At 36.1% G+C, this 21,634-nt stretch overlaps 2 protein-coding genes across 2 annotated transcripts; one reads left to right on the top strand and one right to left on the bottom strand.

Annotated features, from left to right (window-relative positions):
* Positions 1-18,334: 18,334 nt before the first annotated feature.
* Positions 18,335-20,543, top strand: LOC311074989 (putative nuclease HARBI1). Its single transcript, XM_084102040.1, has one exon. It carries the CDS (start codon positions 18,563-18,565, stop codon positions 19,586-19,588), a length of 1,026 nt encoding a protein of 341 aa, XP_083958166.1. The 5' UTR covers positions 18,335-18,562; the 3' UTR covers positions 19,589-20,543.
* LOC311074990 (uncharacterized protein) lies at positions 19,793-20,842 on the bottom strand (the record flags this gene model as incomplete). The annotated part of the gene is made up of 3 exons (XM_084102041.1): positions 20,523-20,842; positions 20,226-20,436; positions 19,793-20,106 (listed from the first exon to the last, which is right to left on the bottom strand). Exons 1-3 carry the CDS (start codon positions 20,727-20,729, stop codon positions 19,793-19,795), a joined length of 732 nt encoding a protein of 243 aa, XP_083958167.1. The 5' UTR covers positions 20,730-20,842.
* Between the last annotated feature and the right edge of the window lie 792 nt (positions 20,843-21,634).

Here is a 21,634-nt window from a genome sequence, read left to right as displayed (position 1 = left end):
GTGTGTGTGTGTGTGTGTGTGTGTGTGTGTGTGTGTGTGTGTGTGTGTGTGTGTGTGCGTGTTGTGTGTTGTGTGTGTGAAACTTGATTGAGAAACCAGAGCATTGATTTATGGCTTTTAAACAATAATGAAAGTGCTATCATTGACATGTCCTTCTAACTTTTCTGGCAGACTCTGCAAACTATATGACAACGTTAACTACAATGGTCATTGGGAGATGCAATGTGCCATTTTTTTTTTTTTTTTTACTGTTTAATTATCTAAACTCTGTGTGCAAATCTTCCATGTTATTGTATGTTTGAACAGTTTTTTTGATGGGCGATAACATCAAGACTTTATTTTCAACACTTGGACTCAATTGGTGTCTCTGGGCATATTCCTTTCAGATAAAGCTGTTACAATAAAGATAAAAGCATGACTTTGTCCAACAAGAGTTTTGACATCAGATAAAAAGACTAATAACAGAGCTATAAGAAATAGACATCAACAACTATATGAAGTCCTAGTTTATATATAGCCTCCTTGTTAGAGCGCCCCCTGGTTTGAGGCTGCTGACAATTCAAAGCCTTTTTCTTTGTTACGGTTCTCAAAAATAAACAAATAACTTATGTAAGTTTATGATAGAAATAGAAAATAGAGTGTGTTGAGCTTGGTGGCCACCAATTTCATCTCACATATGGTGAAAAGCTTTACCCCTAAAGTCTTGTCAGACAATTTCTGAACAGAATCTCAGAAAAATACAAACAATATTTCATCCCAGCAGTGTTCCCTGTTCAATGATTAATTAAAAGCTCAGTTATCATTTGAAATTTCATATTTCTTTTTCCCTGAGCTGATTCAGAAAATATTATTTTATTTGTATTTCAGTTCTATAAATCAAAGGTATATCAGATGCAATGGTCTATCACAAATAAAAGAAAATATTGATAGCATGATGCAATTAAAGTTTTTCTGGGTTTAGAATAAAGTGTTTGTTTAGCATTACTATCTAAATGATTCAAAAGTAAATAATAAATGGTTGTGCATATCAGAAATAAATGATCAGAGAATAAACGATGTGACTCAAGCTCTTATGCTTTTGATTAATGTGTTCATAACAGCGCTTAAGGCTGTTTGCAGAGCCTACACTCCAAAAAATAACTCTTTGGTTGAACATGATTCACGTTCCACGTGATTGAATTAAGTTATTTGGACACGACTGAATCAAGTTACTTGGACATGATTGAATCAAGTTATTTGGACGTGTCTAATTTTAATTAAGTTTACTCACTTTGCTTAAGTTCATCCAACATGAAGCATTTGAGTTGAGATAACATGGTTCCATCGTGTGAAACCACTGTCCATGATTAAATAATTTTCAGCCAAAGAGTTATTTTTTGGGGTCTATTCAATAGACACACAGAGTTAAAATAACATACTGTCAACCTAAACATAGCTTTTCTTTTAAACCTCTGCCTTCTGAAACTGTTTTGAGATAAAAGTTTTGTCAGACAAACAATATTAAACTTTTACAGCAATGCAAAATGAGGGAGATTATTAATGGAGGTAAATCAAATGTAGCTACAAGGAAAAATGGTGTTAAGATGACGAACTTTGTGGAAAGGTAAATGTAAAAGTGCAGAAAAAAAGAGAGGTGTGAATAGCAAATGTGAGAACAACATATTTAGAGCAAATGTTTCACTTGAACATTGTGTTTCTTGCACCTTCTGTCACCTACAGTATGCTCATGCATTTTCACTGCAGGGCAAAGCCTAAATTGAATATTTATTGTTTTAACATTTTGATCATGTTTTCATATATATAATTGTCAATTACAATTAATCTTCACGGACATGCAGCGTCTACCGCAGGGGTTCTAAACTCTGGCCCTCAAGGACCACTTTCCTGCTGAGTTGTACTAATCAAACACACATGAAAAAGCTAATCAAGTTCTTCAGGATTACAGGGTTATTATAGGGTGCTTCTCAAATGGAAGTTCAGTCAGTCCTTCCTCAGGCTAGAGTCCTCCTCAGCATTAAATAATGAGAAGGTCTAAGTGTGCAGACTACAATATTAAAATTTTAAAAATACTTATATATATATATATATATATATATATATATATATATATACAGCGGGGGAAATAAGTATTGAACACGTCATCATTTTTCTCAGTAAATATATTTCCAAAGGTGCTATTGACATGAAATTTTCACCAGATGTTGGTAACAACCCAAGTAAGCCATACATACAAAGAAACAAACAAAAATAAGTTCAGAAATTAAGTTATGTGTAATGATGTGAAATGACACAGGGAAAAAGTATTGAACACATGAAGAAAGGGAGGCGCAAAAAGGCATGGAAAGCCAAGACAACTGCTGAAAACTTACAGTAATTAAAAAGCAATCCAGCCTCCTGTCAGTGAAAATTAATAACAGCTGGTTCAGTCCCAAATGACGGCCTACAAAAAGGTCTCATTGCCAAGGTGTCACACAAGACACATCTCATGATGGGTAAAGAGCTGTCTCAAGACCTTCGCAACCTAATTGTTGCAAAACATAATGATGGCATTGGTTATAGGCTCCATTCTAAGCTTCTGAATGGTCCAGTGAGCACTTTTGGGGCCATAATATGGAAGTGGAAAGACAATAATTTCACCATAAATTTGCCTCGACTAGTGCCTCCAGTGCTCCTCGCAAGATTTCTGACAGAGGAGTGAAAAGAATAATCAGTAATTTTGTTTGTCTTGCATTACGTTGTAAAATTGGACAAGCTCAATGCCGATTCATTTTCTGTTCATTTTTTTTTGTGATTTAGAATGTGAGCAAAGGGTTGTGGGTGATTGGAGGACACAAAGGATACACTTGATGCACACTTCAAAACAGGCTGAATGAAAGATGCAAAACAAAGGTTGTCTTCCTTCAGAGGATCCTTTAAAGGTGCTGTGTCATAACACAGAAGGATGCAATACAGGTAATATGCAAGTTTATATGCAGGTTGGCAGACAATTGAAGTAAGCAGGTAAGAAACTGAGAAATGGATAGTTGTCCCTTATGTAACAAAAATATATGGGAATATGCTACAACGATTTCCGGGAGACATGCGTGTCACATTCTTTAACAGTCCACCTGGAAACAAAGCAGTCGTGAAGAAGAATTGTGTTTACATCTGACAATGAGCACTTGATCAACTAAATGCTGGATTTTCAAAAGTATGTGGATTTTACGGCATAGACTCTTTAAAATACATCCAAGAGTTTTACACGGCAGTTTGTTATTGTTGGGACAATTGACTATACATTGTCACGGCCCTAAACATGATGCTGAACAAAACAAACTATGAATGGTTGATTTACATGTCAGTCAGATGGCCTCTTCGGCGGTCCTTAGCCAATGAAAGCTGCTATGAAGTCCAGACAGAACTTCTGCTGTCAATCTGAAGGTCTGGCTGGTAAGTGACTGTCTGTAAATGACTTTATGACCATGTTATGAATTCTGTGACTCTTTCCTTATAGTGTATTTCGCCTGCTATATAGTAGGGAAGTAGTACTCAGACGCAGCCACTGTCTTTATGAATGAATAATTGAATCATTTAGTTAACAGATTCGTTCAAATCATGGATTCATTCAGAAACAAAACAGCCATATATTCATAAGTGAATCACTGAATCATTTAGTCAAATGATTCGTTAAAAACACTGATTCATCCAGGAAGATTTTCTTTGTGGGTGAATTATTGAATCATTCACTAAACTGATTAATTGACCAAATCACCTGTTAGTTTCTCAGAGACGTACAACAATTACAGTTTTTCTCGATTGTTTACACACATTTTCTGGTTCTTGAGACACAATGACCACAACATGTAACTCATTCACCAACCCCCTGAACCAATTCTGCTAAACTACAAGCACAATTCCTGCTTTACACTCAAATTGCAGTTCTAAAACACACTTTTTTCAAAACACTACACACAATTCTCTGCTTTTGGCACAATTTTCAAGCAGAAAATCTCTTGTTTTCACAAGGAACACACTGCCATTCAAATATGCACACTGACTCATCACATGGGCAAACACCCGTCACACAGTTTTACAATTAGCAATCAGAGCTTTAGCATAAAAGGGCAACAGGTGAGCTCTTCAATGGAGCAATGGATGCCAACATTGGATTTTTTTTTATTTTTTTTTTTTACTGTAACTGTATACAGTAAATTCTTCTGTTGTTTTGTATGTAGACCACTGTATGAACAACTTTGTGTTGGTTGGGATATGCACTGTGTACAATGTTTTTGTGGGAAAAATAAAATATATTTGTTACCATGTATTTGTGTGTTCTGAGTATAAAAACAATATTCTCAAATATTTTACAACACACTTATGTATGTACTGTCTGTAGTAAGTGTAACACTGAACAAAAAAAGGCCTAAGTCATTATAATGAATGGAGAAGAAGTGTTTTCTATTCATCATAGTGTTTTACATTGAGCACATCAGTGTTCAACTGGTTCTTATAAATGTCTATTCATATGATGGTTTGTGTGTGTCATTTGAAAACAAAATACCATTTTGAGAAGAAATAACATTGTTTTGAATGTAAAGTTTCCTTTTGCAGGAGAATTGAGGGGTTATGCCCATTGTGTGTGTTTTTTTGGATTTGTGTGTAGAGTTCTGAGAATATGAGGCATGCTTTCAGAAAATTCAATCGAGAAAAACTGTAATTGCTCTGTGATTTCGTCTGGTAAAATTTGGACTTCCTATATTTGACAATCAAGACTTACCAGTGACGCGTGCAGACCAAAATGCTGATCATCTTTTAGAGGTATCATTTTTGTTTATAGTAAATCTTAAAAATAGAAACTCATAAACATTAAAATAAATTCTAACTTTGAGAAAGTCTGACAACCACGCAGTGCAATTTTCACAACCGCATGCTCTCGGCAGGTCAATAACGCCTATAGTGCCTCTTAAGCTGCCACAGTGATTGTGCATCAGACATGTTTTAATGGATCCTGCCTGCAAGTAACCGATATTACTGAATCGGAACACAAGCAGACTGAAGTATCTGAGGAGACTGAAATTATGTGTAGATGAAACACTGAACTCTCAGATTGTTCGCTACTTATTGCAGAGTAGACCTGAAAATTGTTTTAAAATTGCATTTTATGGTAAATTTGTGATCATCTTCACAGTAATTTAAATTCTCTCCATTTTTGTATCAAAACCATTTCATGTTGAGCAGAGACGGTCTCATTCTGTAATGAAATGCTTCAAACATCTCTGAGATTATGAAGTGCTTCTTTAAAATGCTGTGCATTGTGCTGCTACAGTGTAGATTTATTCAACAAAATGGGAACCATAGCAATAAACTTATCCCTTAAAAAATCATCATCATTACTATCAGTTGTTGTAGTAGTAATAGCATTAGTGTCCACACTATCTCCACCTTTTAACCTTCATGCTAGCTTGAGACTGACTATACAGTTTTTATGTTTAGGATCTATTATGTTCATTCATGCTTATCTGACTCAAATAAATGTAAGATTTTCATGGAGGACAGTTGAAGCGTGTTGTTAACTTGACATTTTGTTTATAATCAGTTCTCATAAAATTACAGTTTTTCTCGATTGCTTAAACACATTTCTTGAAACTATGCCTCGTATTCTCAAAACTATAAACACAAATCCATAACTTGTGGTTCCCCCCTCACAAACCTTTTCACATGATGAACACAAAAGACACAACCAGTGGATACATTGGCACATTTTTATTCATACACAGAAAACACACACACACAAAAATATATATTTTTTCCTGTTTTACTCTTTTTTTTTTACTCTTTTTTTTTTTTACTCTCTCCTCTAATTTTTTTTTTATATTTACTTACAGTAAGATGTGTGTGACCAACATATGACAGTAAAAGAGCACACACAAACCATATTCTAATATGGAATTCGAAGTGTATTGGAATGGTAAAGAGTGTTGGGACGTGACAGGAAGGTCTCCACTCAAGGATAAAATATGATGGATACGTCTAAGAATGTTCCACATATGGTTGAAATACCATCATTTGCCTAGAAAGATAACATTCTGGGAGTCAAGACTATAAAGGAGAAAGGATGCCCTCCCTTCACTGTCACTGCAGCCACACTGTGTGACTGTACGACTGCTGGCCTTTTCTTGCAAGAAAATAAACCTCATCAAAGACTATTGGAAATGTTTGTCTCTTATTCAGTGATAGAATTTTGTTTGCCACCACACCTCCCTGAAGGTTCTTGAGGCGACGGTAAAGCGACTCAAATTTGGCCTTACTCGTAGCCGAGCCTCCCTCATAGTCACACCATTGACAAAGACATGGGCAACTAGAGTGGCTTGAATTTCATCTGAGACTGCTTGTCTTCTTGTCCTTGCCCTTCCTCCTCATTCTTATCCCTCTTCCTTCATGTCTTTCTGGATCCATTGTTCCAAAACGCAATAAACTGATTTTATATATCTATTGAAGGTTCTGATTGATGTGTGTTAAATTTTGACTCTTAGTGTTTCCACCTGGATAATTGTGTGCTAACTGAGCTGAAGCTGTGCTGACTTGAGTGAACAATTTTGAATGCTAGTGCTTTCTAAATGACAACATGGTCTAAGCAATGAGAAATGAAGGGATTTGTGTGTAGAGTTTTGCAGTGACAGTTCAACAAATCTGACTCATGTGTCAAAACAGGGAATAGTGTTTATAGTTTAGTGAAATGGGTGTGCTTTTTGATAAATGGCGTTATGGTTTTGAAATTTTAGTTCAAAAGCCTGGTTATAGTGTTTAAGCAATCGAGAAAAACTGTAATTCAAGAAGTATCAACTTTATTTTCGTTAAAGGGATAGTTCACCCAAAAATTAAATTTAGCCCATGATTTACTCACCCTCAAATCATCCTAGTAGCTCAAAATTGATCAGAAATTACTTCTCTGCTTTGCTCTTTGCAGTTTGTTTTTGTTCTTCCTCCTCCTTGTACACCTATTTTTACAGTATTGTACCCTGCATCTCACAAACTTGTCCTTTGTCTCTGTGATACTGTAATTCTTGTTCTTTGTTGATATGAACCTTCAACATGTCAAAATCTATTGAGCAGTCAGTACTGTTAACAAATGGAAAGCACAATGTTCAGGGCCATACAATTTGTTCATTGTACAGTATACAGCCTATAATACACTGTACTACAGTATACAATACTGAAAGAGACAAAAATCAAAGGAGTAAACATGTGATCAGTGTGCTTCTTCTTGTCTTTGGGCATCATTTGAAACAGGTTAAATCAATTTTGAGTGGTTGTGTTCAATCAATGACATGTGCTCTCTATTTGCATTTGTATTTGTATTTGATGGTTGCCACTTGTGTTTACCAGTATGGATGACATGTGCATTACAGTGCAGAATGTGTTTTGAGAATGAGAATGTGTTTAGAGTTTTGCTGAAAAGTCTAAGTGAGATCTGCAAATTGTGTTTTACCATGTGAAATGGTTTACGGTATTGACAACAGATTGCACAGTTAGCTAAATGAGTTCAGGCAACTGAGAACTTTGTTCAGCCAATGGGTTTTAGTGTTTTAGCAATTGTGAAAAACTGTAAAAAAAAATGTCCTGGCAGTGAATGACTGTTTCTGTTTTGAAGTCCATAAAAGTGCTCCACATGGCTCTGGGGGGTTAATAAAGGCCTTCTGAAGCGAAGCGATGCGTTTGTGTAAGAAAAATAACCAATGTTTAAAACTTTATAAAGTGAAATAACTAGCTCCTGGCCAAACAAACATACAATTCCACTTAAGTCTAAAGCGCAACTTATGCGAGTAATGTGACGTACTGCTGATATTTACACTACGCCAAGACGTACTACTGCGCTCAGTTGCACTTTAAGCAGTCTTTTTAAGTAGACTGCGTATAGCCGTTTGGTCGGAAGTTACACTCAAAAAAATGAACTAGGAAGGTTGTACACTTTACATAATATATTTATATTTAGTTTACTTATAATAATTGTGTTTGTTGACTTGAAATATTTTTTTCTATTAAGGTCCACGTAATTATGTCTCAACTTAACAGTACAAAATCCTAACGTGTTGTCTAAACACAAACCATTTATGTTAAGTAAAAAAATTCTTACATCCAGAGGGTGGCAGTATAGTGCGACGCCAACTGCCATTTTGCCCTAACTTAATTTGATTGTGTTCAATCTGCTTAATATGTAAAATTTAAGTTTACTTAATCCGTTTGTGTTGGATTACATGAATGATTTGTGTTGCATTAACTGAAACTGGGCAGTGCTTGTTAGTTCCCAGCATGCTTTGCATATGGTTGAATTAAGAGAGAATAAATGTTAAAATTAAGTGTTATTTTATGTTTTTTTGAGAAAATGAGAAAAGGGGAAGACTTGATAGTGTGTAATTGTGTTTAATGTTCAATTACGTTGGAATTATTAGAACCATTTAAAATACAGTGGGTTACCATTGTGGAGAAGTGTGGAGCATTTTGTTTGGCTGTGGACTGATTTGGTTACTTTTAACTGCTTTGGTTGAAGAAGCATGTAAATCCTAGCATTTAAGATGCTAATATGTGCTACTGCTAGTAAATAGCTAGCTATAGTCTATTCATTTAATTATGTGTCACTAAAATAAATAAAATATGAATGGGTGAATGAAAATAACAAACACATAAGTTGAATGCAAATTAAGTAAATTAGTTGGGCTGACACTATTAAATTAAGCTGTGTTCAACCATAGTAAATAAGTTGAATCAACCTTAATAAATTAAGTTGACCCAACATAAATACATTAAATTGGAATAACAGAATTGCATAATGCTGAAATAAAGCAAGTTAATCATGTGGAAATCATTTCCATGATTTTTTTTATGTTCATTCAAAGAGTTATTTTTTTGAGTGAAAAAAATTAATATTAATTTTTAATATATTAATATTTGTTAGTTAATAGTTAATTTTATAGAATTAACTATTAACTAACAAATATTAATATTTTTCTTACACAAACGCATCGCTTTGCTTCAGAAGGCCTTTATTAACCCCCCAGAGCCATGTGGAGCACTTTAATGATGGATAGATGCACTTTTATGGACTTAAAAACAGAACAGTCATTCACTGCCATTATAAAACTTGGAAGAGCCAGGACATTTTTTAATATAACCTGATTGTATTTGTCTAAAAGAAGAACATACATCTAGGATGACTTGAGGGTGAGTATATCATGGGCTATTTTTCATTTTTGGGTGAACTATCCCTTTAAGTATCAATTTCTTTAAGTTCTTTAAGCACAACTTTAAGTATCAACTTGTTATGTTTTAGCTATTAAAATTAGAATAACTAAAAAAAGTTAAAAACAGCATTAAAATGCATTCACAACACATTTAACTTCTTTAATGCTGCATATTTAAAGGTGACAGAGAACATAATAATGTAGGAAATAATGTAGACCTGGCTTGATTATAAATGGTAGGATGTGATTTGTTGGTTTGTGAGCAACTTCGGTTATATTTTGTGATATTACTGGTTCATTTTTCCCTGCCCACACAGCTTTGGTTAGGTCAGAAGTTGTTGAAGAGGAAGAGAATATTTTTATGATTATGAAAATCGAATAAAATGCAAAGACAAATCAGGCACAGAGAGGGCATGTGTTGAATTTATGATTTCATGCTGTTTTAAATGATATATCAGACTAGCTGGATAACTATTTGTTCCCATTTCTGACTCCATTAAAAACATGAAATTAGCTTTTGGACGTTGAATAATTACCCGATGAGTTATACGGCATGGCTTGAGTCCATTCATGAGATTTGCCATTTGAAAGGAGCAATCTGAACATATAGAAGAAGAGAGATGGAAAGGTAGTTAAAGTATTGAAAGGTAAAGGGAAGTTAATAATACATGAAGCTTCATTATTTCTAGGAAAATATTTTCATTTTGACAAAGGGCAATGAAATGTCACCGGACAATGTTAACTCAGATGATACGAAGGTCATTCAGTCTGCTATCAAATAAGGCTGAGCTTATGCAGCATTTATTAGGGTAATCCAGCTGATAGCATTAACAAAGACATGAATTTAAATATATTGAAATATAAGGCACTACACTTCACATTTAATTTCCTCTGCATTCTTTCTCAGATTGAAGTATTATGATGAGACACCTATTTCAGTCATAACACTTTTGCGGCTTGTCTACACCTTATGTCAGAATGCTGAGAAGAGCCTTAAAATAAATTTGACTAGCAGGTCCTGTGCTCTCTCAACCATAGAATCGGTGTTGGCAGGTCAAGTTAAGCTACATATGCTCGGCTCAGTTTGAGAACAGAATACTAAACAGGACGACTAGCTGAGTTCAATATGCCGAAATCTCCCTGTTTTAAAAGAGCAGAGATGGCTGGATGTGTTGTCAGTCAGAGCATACTGGAGCAAACAATAGAAACATTCTCTTAAGTCATTGTGTCATACTGTGATTATTTTATATATTTATTAAGCAACTGAAGTTTTTTGACACTCTCTATGAATTTGTTTCTTTATAAAATGTAACTAAACACTGAAGTTCTAGCACTGCAAAATTTAAGGATTCTCATTGAAAAGATGTAGGCCTAAGTCAATGCTCATGGATAATTCATAACAAAATATGAAAAAATAAATCCATATGCATTTTTAAACAGAATGTTGTTTCATAAAACCCTATTTTTTTGGGCACGCTTAGTATTTGGCTGTATCAGACACAACAAATAGTAAACTGAAATGACTTTCTCATCTTCAGAACCACAGTGGCTCACGAAATGGAACACATTGCATTTTTCGTACTGTATTTTATACAACATGATGAATTACCAAATTAAACTTCTTCAATAGCCCAATAGAATGTTTCATGAATAAATGAATACAACTGAATGTTTAGCTTACACTTAAAAGCAATATGAGTGCTTACCCAGACACTTGGGTGATCAAAAAATATAAACATCTGAATGTAAGAACAAATACTATGATGTACAGTGCAATAAATAATAAATATTTAAGATTCAGTACTATTTCTGATCACTTATCAAATAAGCAAATCAAAGCAACAGGGTGACAGACCAAATACTAAGAAATAAATAAACTGTAATTTCTGTAATTGTCAAATGTTTGGGGTAAGTACGATTTTTTCAAAAGAAATGAATACTTTTATTTATAAAGTTTACGTTTTAAAAACACATTTATAATGTTACAAAATATTTATATTTCAAATATATGGTCATTTTGAATAATAACAAAGAATCCTGAAATAAAAGTATCCAGTGTTCATAAAAAATCTTAAGTAACTGTTTTCAACATTGATAATAAGAAATGTTTCTTGAGCACCAAATCAACATATTAGAATAATTTCTGAAGTGTCACGTGACACTGACGACTGGAGTAATGATGCTGAAAATTCAGCTTTGACAAAGTTTTACTTTTATTTTTTATGTATAATATTTAGGGGCCAAGCACCGAAGGTGTGGAGGCACCTATTGTATCTGTTCCATTTCTTATTATTATTCTTCCGCCATGGGAGTCTATGGCAGCCCATAGAACCGATTGCGGGAAAGTTGTTTTGGTTTGACATTCTGATAGAGGACAATCCCAACATTAAATACACCAATTTTGGTGTTTCTAAGTCATTCCCTCTAGCGCCACCACCTGTCCAAAGTTTCACTTTTATTTTGCTAATAACTTTTGAACCGTAAGGCCAATCAACAAAATTCGTTTTTCCTCTGATTCCTGAGCTCATGCCGATTCGATTGCACACTATGACTTCATTTTCCGTAATAAAAATATGGCCCCCATTTTGAATCATTCGAAAAAGCTACTTTTTCGAACTCGTTCTAGACGGTTTGTCCGATTTGCACGAAAATTGAACCAGATCATCTTCAGGCAGTGCTGACAAAAAGTTATGGAATTCAAATTGATTCGTCAAACCGTTTTCAATAAACGCACGAACAAATTTTATGTAGCTCTTGCAAAACAGCCGTAGGGCTGTATCTCCGCAACGCTTTATCGGATTCAGACCAAACTTGGTAGATGTCATCACAAGCATGACCTGAGGCAACATGCTGAGTTTCGGCGCAGCGCCACCTACTGGTCCGGAGATATGAAAAATTGCTATTTTTGCTTATAACTTCTGAACAGTTTGTCCAAAATTCATAAAATTGGTCTCGTTAGATTCAGGGTAACATGCCGATTCGAATGATATCCAATTTTACCATATCGGCCATTTTGAATTTTGTGCTAAAATGCTGTATTTTAAGAATGCATGAACGAATTGTTACGAAACTTGGTATGGGTCATCAGCATGATGTCCTGAAGGAGCGTGAGAAGTTTCAAAACAGCGCCACCTAGTGGTGAATTTTTTTTCCAAATGCTTATAACTTTGGGTGTGATCGAATTATTTTCACGAAACTCATCTCATTCGACTCCTGAATCATTGCCGAGTCCAACGATACCAAACATGCTAGGTTTCGCCTTACGGTTTGTGTAGCGTTGTGATTTAGCGCTTAAAAAACATTAGGCGATATCTTTGAAACCGTTTGTCCGATCGAGACGAAACCACCGTCAGAAGTTTGGAATCATAGCTTGTTAACTAAATGCCAATGCCCAAATGCGAAAATATTGATAGTAAGGTGTAGTAAAATTCAATCAAAGTCATGTGTCAGTCATTTTTTACGTGTTTTTCCATATAAATGTCTATAACTCTGAAGTGAATTGAGATATTTTCACCAAAATTGACACACATATGTATGGGCTCACTCTGAGGACACATAAAAAAAATTGTGTGACTGAGCCTCTTGGTGGCGCTATAATAGAACAAAACATGAAATTCCCATTGACTTCAATACAGTTTTGTGAAATAAAATGCTATACTAAACAAATGCATTGGTGTAATATTACGAAACTCAGAATGTGCCTTCAGCACCATCCCCTGAAGGTAATCAAAATATTTCGAAACAGCGCCACCTAGTGGTCAAAAGTTATAACAAAATTTCCAAAAAGGCTAATAACTTTTGAATAAATCTGGCTATTGAAATGCCACTGGTCTTAATAGATTCCTTGGGTCAAGCCGAGAACATAGATACCAAGTTTTCCTTATTTGGCCGAACTTCCTGTCCGCCATCTTGATTTTCAGTCAAAACCTACTTTTTCGAACTCCTCCTAGACCGTTTGTCCGATTTTCACCAAAATCGAATCGTATCATCTCCAGACCATGCCGACTAAAAGTTATGGATTTCGTGTCGATAGACGAAACCGTTTTCGTATAGCGCAGCAGCAAAGTTGAGGCATGATGCTAATAGCACTATTCAGGCTTTATCTCTGCAATGCCTTGACATATTAACACCAAACTTTGTATGTGTCATTGTCACTTCACTCTGACCACATCACATCAGTTTTGTAACTGCGCCACCTATTGGTTGAAAGTGATAATCCATAAAATCATATTTTTAATTATTGTTTCTATGATTTTTCAGGCATTTTGCATAAAATCCTCTTTAAAGTCTTTAATTGCTCATTGTTGCAGTTGGTCTGACACTTTCAGACATGTTGGCATGTCTTGTCGTCTTATTCTGCTTGGCCCCGGTAATTGCTGCTTGCAGCTATATTTCAAAATGTTACTGTTTTTACTGTATTTTTGATTAAATAAATGCAGCCTTATAGTGAGAATAAGAGACTTCTTTCAAAAACATTTAAAAAATCTTACTGACCCAAAAAGTTTTTCAGTTCAGCTTTGTCAAAACTGATACATTTATTTTGTAATGCAAAAAACATTAAATAGGAAAAAAAATGCAACAAAACAACAACAACAAAAAAAACCCCCAGCATTTTTACTTGTGATTTCAGACCTCACTGTATGTGTTAAATCTTAGATAAAGATAACATTCTGGTTCATTCTGAGACAGCTGTGATTGGCTATTTGGCAGGTCTTCTCCTAACTGGTCTCTGATGGAGAGGGAACAGGCAATCAGTCTGCCTGCAGTTCCACTAAGAGTTGTCTGACTCAATCATTATGGGTCTGTCACAACGCAGACTGAGTTACCTTATAATTACCCACACATGTCGACAGAGCCGTGTAACGCTGGGCTGCCCAGAGTGTTGCCACAGTGAGCTGCATGCCCACATAAAGACACTTACCCAAAACAGTGTGCATTGTGTGTTTAACTTGTGTTTAATTCGCTCTTAATGTTTATCTTTCTCTCATTCAAGTAAATTTTGGTGCATTATTATTATTCTATAGAATCAAGCAGTCAAATTCACTCGAGATCTATTGATGAGCAGTAAAATTTGGATACAATTAGAAGTTGGAGTACAGCAAGCTCCCAGAAATGAAATGACTTTCTGTTTTGAATTAATAAACAGGCCTCTTAGCAAACTGCTTCACAGTAAAATGACATTTGGCTTAAGAACTGTGAGCTCCACAGTCTGTCGAAGCTCTTTGAAAGCTCATCAGAAATGGATGGCACACTGTGTAATTGAGAACTACAACATTTGATTAAACTGCAGTATACACTGGGAAACAGTCATTAGATTTACCCTTATAAGAAAGACTGTCACCTTGAGTTATTCTAGAGGTATTAAATGAAGTTCTGAAGTTAACATCTTCTCAACTTAAATTTAAAGTTGTAAATACAAAGATCTGTCATGAAACTCTAGTCTAGAGACTAAGTCCTTAACTCAACCTGCTTGCATTCACATCATTCTCTAGGGCACAGCTGATTGGTTCCTGTCGTTTCAGTAGCTTGCATGCTCAACCTTCAAATTAGGGATGCACCGTTTTCCAGAACGAGTCCAATACAGATACTTTCATTTTTGGTACTTGCTGATGCAGAATACCGATACCGATACCTGCATTTTCAATGCATTTGTAATTTTTAAATGTATTGGGTAGAGAAACCAAAAGAATATAATTTGTTCAGCAAATATATATTTCCTTCAGTTTATCATATTTGATCTTTTATGCAACAGCACAGTGCATATTTAGGGCTGCTCCAGAAGGGCTCAGTGCTGAGGATTGTCAGTGGTTCAAATGTTTAGACACCAGTGAAATATCCCAATTCTCTATTCCAATTTTGATACAACAGCAAAATTACTAGCCTAATTAATGTAAATTGAAAACATTATTAAAGACAAGTAAACAGTCAGTAATAAAATAACAAATAATCAAATTAGAAATAGCCCAAATAAAAACAAAGAAAAGTTACAAATGAAATACATACATAAGTCTGGTAACAGTTCATGTTTTACTTACATACGATTTATTTTTAGGCCCGATACCGACACTGGTATCGGTATGGTTGCACCCTAATTCAAATACTTGGTTAGTATTTGCCACCTTCCCCAGCTTCACCTGAATAGATCTGCTACGGGTAATTCATGTATGCTGCAGTATATTGTACAGCAGCAGGTTTAGGGGCAGGGTCTGGGGTAGGTCATTCGTACGAATTCATACGAATTGGGCAACTCGTAAAATATGTACGATTTAGCAAAAATCGTACGAATTCATACAAGTGAGGTCGTATGAATTTGTACGAATTAGCCACCTCATAAAAATTTGTATGAATTGCCATGAGACAATTGGACAAAACTTGTTTTAACATTGATATTTCAAAATCAGTCAATTTAGCTCTTCTGCTTAATGAGATCCTCACCTCTGGGATTAATTTGATCACATCTTTATTCAAAATCATGAGCGTGAATCACCACATTAGACTTTATTAAATTTCAATATTTCCCATTAAAGTATAGTCACCTAAAAATTTAAATGTTATAATTTACTCATATTCACTCATGTCTGTAACTGTTGTGTTTCTGTTCAGCCTTGTTAGTCACATGTCACATGTCTTTTCCCGCCACTCATCCGTTGCCATATCTACCATCATTAGTTCATTATCATCACCTGTGTCTTGTCAATCATTTTCATCTGTGTCACCTGGTTTGTGTTCATCAGTGTCTGTATTTAGTTCCCTCTGTTCAGTCAGTCTTGGTCTGTTCTCGTCTATATAACCTCGTTACAAGTGTGTGAATCCTGCCTGTTTGTATCACTGAAGTTATATTTGTCAGTAAACACTTTGTATTGGAGCCTTCTGCCTTCCTTGTCTTCTTGTGCCTGCACACACCCTGACAGAGTCGTTCCAAACCCATTTGTTTTTCTACGTTCTTTTGAACACATAAAAAGTACTCTTGGCCACTCAGATACTCTTATCAAGTACTCTTATATCTTGGCCACTCAGATATTTCTTTCATTTTATGAACGAGTGACCAGAATATTCTTAGAAAATGACTCTTGTGTTCCACAGAAGAAATAAAGTCATATAAGTTTGGGTAGCCTAATGAGTAGCCTAATATTTGTGTAAACCTTCCCTTTAAAGCAGTCAGATGCACATTATTAGGTTTTCCTGGTGTGATATCCACAATCAATTCTGTTCCCAAAGGAAATATTTATATGATGCCAGAGCGTGATTTCATCTGGAATACATTAAGTTAAACTTTCCTTGCATTATTGGATACCTTCTTCACCAGAGCTCTGTAAATAACACAGTCATATAAATACCACGCTGTGGCCATTCATCTCCATTTCTCTTCCTACTTCTTATACAATAGAAGGTCATCAAAAAGGCATGATTACAACCCAGGCTGCTCCTCTGCTTCTTCCAAGAGATTTATAGTGCTTGTGATCAAATTCGCTGCAAATCAAAGGAAATTACAGTAATGCATCAGCTTTTGCTGATTGCCACTGTTCAGCCAATAGCTCATGGCCTGAAGCTCGAAATAAATCTCATTATGAAGCTCTTTCTTTACTTTAAAATGGACATGGGGCATCTTCAGTGGAATAACAAAGAAGGCTCTCCAGTCAGGGGACAAATGCATTGCTCCTTTTCTTAAAGTTTTTGTCATGGCAATGCTGATTGACTGAAGATATATAAAAGTTTAATGTTGCTCACAAACACGTTTATTTCAATAGAATACACAGATATTTTTACATGGCTGTGAAGAAAAATGCTGCCAGCTAACAGGGAACATTCTCAGAACTTTGGCTAAAGGTTCTCTCAAAGTTTTGAAAACATTATTCCAGTAACGTTAATAGAACGTTAGTTCAGAGTTATCTCTAATAATGTTCTCAAAATGTTAGCACAAAAACATTATCTATACATTGTTCATGGAACTTTTTTTTCTGAAACATTTTAGTTGTTTTAAAATGTTTAGAGAACACTAAAAAGTAATGTGCCCATCATGTTTGCAAAATTATAAAATGGAATGTTCCCTTTAACGTTTATAGAACCAACAAAAACTTTTACTATAGTTTAACGACGGGAAAAATGGTCGGCGCGCCCAGCACATGGTCTAAAAGGGTTGTCCCTATTCTCTTAATGAGTAATGGGTGTGTTTTGTAATCAGAGTAATCAGTAATCAGTCTCATCTCCCATTCCCTTTAAGAGCCAGTTGTGCTCGCACCATGGCAGATTCGCTATTTACATGGCGGAATTTGCAAGTGGAAAGACCGTCTCCAGAGAAGAAACGGATCTGCTCGTGCACGAGGTTAAAGCACACAAGAAGACCAGCTACGGGACTAAGGCCCACTGAAGTGTCTTGAAACGCGCAGCTTTATTTGATGCATTGACATCATTTCCACTGAAACAGGAAGCTAAGGCAGGACATATTGAATGGCTCCTTCGCCTTTTCAAATAGCCAATAGCGTTTAGTTTACTTCACAGGCTGTGAGTTGTACTTGACAGCCCCATGGAAATGAATCCAAGCGCTGATACGTTGGATTCAATAGTAACATTAGAGGTGTGAATAAATTCTAGCCATTTCATTCTGAAAACCGAATAAAACTCGAGCGTTTGAGCAGCCGAATAACATCTCCAACCCATATTGCTCCGTGACAACGGTAGTGATGCCCGGTTCGTGAATGAATCGTTCTTTTGAACCGGTTCTTTTTTTGTTTAACTGGTCGAACCAGTTCACCAAATCGAACTGAATCGTTCAAAACAGAGTCAGCGCTGATGCAGTTTTCTAAAGTTACTCACTTTCGGACGTGCCTGACAGTCACTCCGACTCGAAATAAACAATATCCCAGAGTATATGTTACTCCACTGATGGAACTGATGAGAACGAGCAGCTGACACTCAGAGTACAGTCAGGTACAGCCACGGTCGCTTTGGCCAGGTAGTATTTATAGCAAAGGGGCAGGACGCTTCAGATTCTAGAGAGCATTTGATTGGACAGAAGATGTGAAGCTGAAGTCTGTGGTGACATCATAAAAATCCCTGATCCATTTTAACGGAAGTGAGAGACTGTAACTTTTGAATGCTTAGGGCCCGGTTTCACAGACATGGCTTAAGCCTAGTCCCAGACTAAACTGCCCACTTGAGCTGTCTTAACTCAAAGCGACTTGCACAGATATATATTAAAATAGTCAAAGATTTAGCCTGTTCTGGATTAAACAAAGCCGATTGCAAGAGGAAGGATTATAGCTAGTCTATGACTAAATTGAATCTTAAATTAATCCTTCAAAGAGGCAGGTTTAACTCCTGCTTAGTACTGTTTGTGAGGGAGCATGGAATATTTGGAATATCTAAATGAAAACCAACATGCACAACAGAGGCCAGCCAGAGTACTTGTGGATAGGAGTGATCCATTACATTACTTTGATGACACAGCTTTTCAAGACCGCTTTCGTATGTCCAAGGAAAATGCAGTGGAGATAATATCTTTGCTTGAGCCTAGACTTTCCTGTCTGTCTCTGAGAGGAAGGCCTTTACCCATTTCTCTCCAAGTTCTGCTCACACTGAGGTTTTTTGCGTCCGGGACCTTTCACCGTGAAACTGGTGATTTGTGTGGTGCCAGTGAAGCAACTGTGTGTAGAATAGTTCACAAAGTCAGCAGAGCCATTTGTGAACTGAGGAGTCTTTACATAAAGTTTCCTGATGCTGCTGACCAAGCCAAATATAAAGTGCAATTCTATGAATATGGGCACTTCCCAGGTGTCATTGGCTGTATAGATGGATGTCATGTTCCTGTCAAGTGTCCATCAACCCCTGATGCTGAGGAGTACAGGAACCGTAAGAACTGGTTTTCTATCAACGTTCAGGGTGTATGCACACCTAATTTAGAGTTTTCAAACATTGTTGCGCGCTGGAAAGGTTCAACTCACGATTCAAGGATTTTTGTCAACTCTTCATTATGTGCTCAGTTTCAGAGTGGACAGTATAGTGGACTTCTACTTGGTGACAGTGGATATGGTCAGAGTAACTTTTTATTCACTCCATACATAAATCCCACAACAGCTGAGCAGCAAAGATACAACAGAGCTCATATCCGAACAAGAGGCATGGTTGAACGCATGTTTGGAATATGGAAAAATCGATTCCAGTGTTTACGTAATACACTTCGCTTCAGGCCAAGGAGATGCTGCAAGGTCATCATTGCTACAGCGGTGCTGCACAACTACCTGAAGCAGCGCTGCTGTCCTGATCCTCCAATGGAAGATGACGATGAAGCAGATGTGCCCATGACTGAGGCAGCCAGTGACCAACGAGGACTTGCACACAGAGTTGCTTTCACATTGCAGCACTTCAGCTAGATGAGATGTATTTCAATATGGAATGTATTCATTATGCCTTATTTTGCCTTGATAATTTTTGTTCTGTACAAAATTAAAATAGTGTGCAGCAAAATTAAAAAAAATTACTAAACCAATACTGGTTGAAAATGTAGTTTGTGGTTGTTTAAATACACTCAGTCATGAATATCTAAATGACAAAAGGTTTATTTTTGTTTTTATTGTTTATACATCATATTGTTCACCATGGCTGGTAATCACAATTGCCTCCTTACTGTATCGTTTTTGGATCATACCTCTTTCTTCCAACTTCATATCCAATTCAACCTGTAGAATTCTCATTTTCATTTCATGTTCTTCCTTCAGATATTTCATTTTTTCCTCATGAAATTCTCTGGCTAACTTTTCATGGATGGTCATCTTGCTTGTTCTCTGCTGAAAGGTGGTGGCAGCATCTTTTCTCAGGGATGCAGGAGCAGATGTGGAAGGCACACACTCACTGTGCTCTGGCTTTTCCAACCCGTTCAGATTCCTTTCTTCTGTGGGGAAAAACAGAGGCACAAATAAATTCACATGATCCTTACAATGAAAGAAGAATAAAAATTGACAGAGTGGAATATATGTACCAAAGGAAGAAATCAATTTCTTTCTAACATACCATTTGTGCTCAGATCTTCATCTGAACTGTTCAAGTGATCATCATCTGGTATACCATCCAGAGGTTGCTGGTGCTGTATTATTCCAGACAGCAAGTCACTCAATTCATCAGTTTTGTCTTTATTTGGTGGTCCACCACCAGTAGTAAATCGCTGTCTTCTGATCTCTGCATTCTGTCGTTTTAAAGCCAGTTTAAGGTTCTTCCACAGAGTCTATACAGGCAAAAATCATTCATTATAAATTGTCCCAAAAATATGAATATGAGAAATGAGCAATGATAATAATGAAGAAATCTCACCTGAAGTTGTTGTATTGTTCTTGTGGTTGCATTTTCATTTGCATTAAATTCATTGCAAATTGCATTCCAAGCACTCCTTTTCTTTTGCTCACTAGCAGTAGTGTGGATTTTACTTTCAATAACTGGATGGTTGGTCAAAATTTGTTTCAGTAGTGTTTTTTCATACTCACTGAAGTTTTTGGAACGAATTCTTTTTGCATCTGCCATTGCTTTGTGTCAAAATGTACACCGATAATAATGTTTTCTGGTCCATTCCAGGTTTTTATGAGCACCATCAGCCCAACGGCATGTGCTTATACTCAACTTAATCAGGCCTATCCCAGGTGTTTTCATTTAAGCTTACTTAATTTACTCCAGGACTCTGTAGTCTCAGACTAACTAATCTTATTTTAAGCCACGTTCATGAAAGGTACTTAAATGCCCCAGTTTAACTAGTACACATTAAGGCCTACTCCTGGCTTATGCTAAGCCATGTCTGTGAAACCGGGCCTAGATCTCTTAAATGTGAATTTTGTCATTGTTTTGGAACACACCAGCTTATTTATAACATTAAGGCTAACATATTCATGCTAAGAGCTGAAAAACAAAAAAAATTATTTCAGGGGGACTTCAAAAATCGATTTCTTTAAAGCAAATATCTTCCTCTGCTTTGAACTTTGAGCGTTGTAACTTTGCAGATGTTGTTTATGCTCAAACAGCAACATTACACACTAACTTAAGTTAGAAAAGTGAAATCATAATCAGCCACCCCTTTAAATATTTGTTTAGTTGATACCAAAGCTCGCTCTATATTGCTGTAGATCATTAAACTGTTACACTACCTCAGAAGTCTGTCTGAAATCAGTTTTAGGTACCTTCGTGCGCGAACGCTGCCTGAAGAGTCATTGCCTGATAAGGTAAGTCAGCTGCCTAAGTTTTCAGATGCAGCCCTTGACTCAGTCTACAATACACTGCAAATTAGCAACTTTATCTGGTATCTAGTGTGCATAAGTCACACTTAATAAATCAGATCAGAAGATATATGTTTTGGCATTTTGAAATGTGTGACCTATCGTTTTTTTTAGAGAATAGGTGCATCTAGTGATAAAACTTGCTATATAACAAGTTTTCAA

Source organism: Abramis brama, assembly GCF_963993115.1.
Source record: "Abramis brama genome assembly, chromosome: 24".
NCBI classification, from domain to species: domain Eukaryota; kingdom Metazoa; phylum Chordata; class Actinopteri; order Cypriniformes; family Leuciscidae; genus Abramis; species Abramis brama.
Note: the sequence above shows the minus strand (reverse complement) of the source record. Positions and strands in the feature narration are given on the sequence as shown.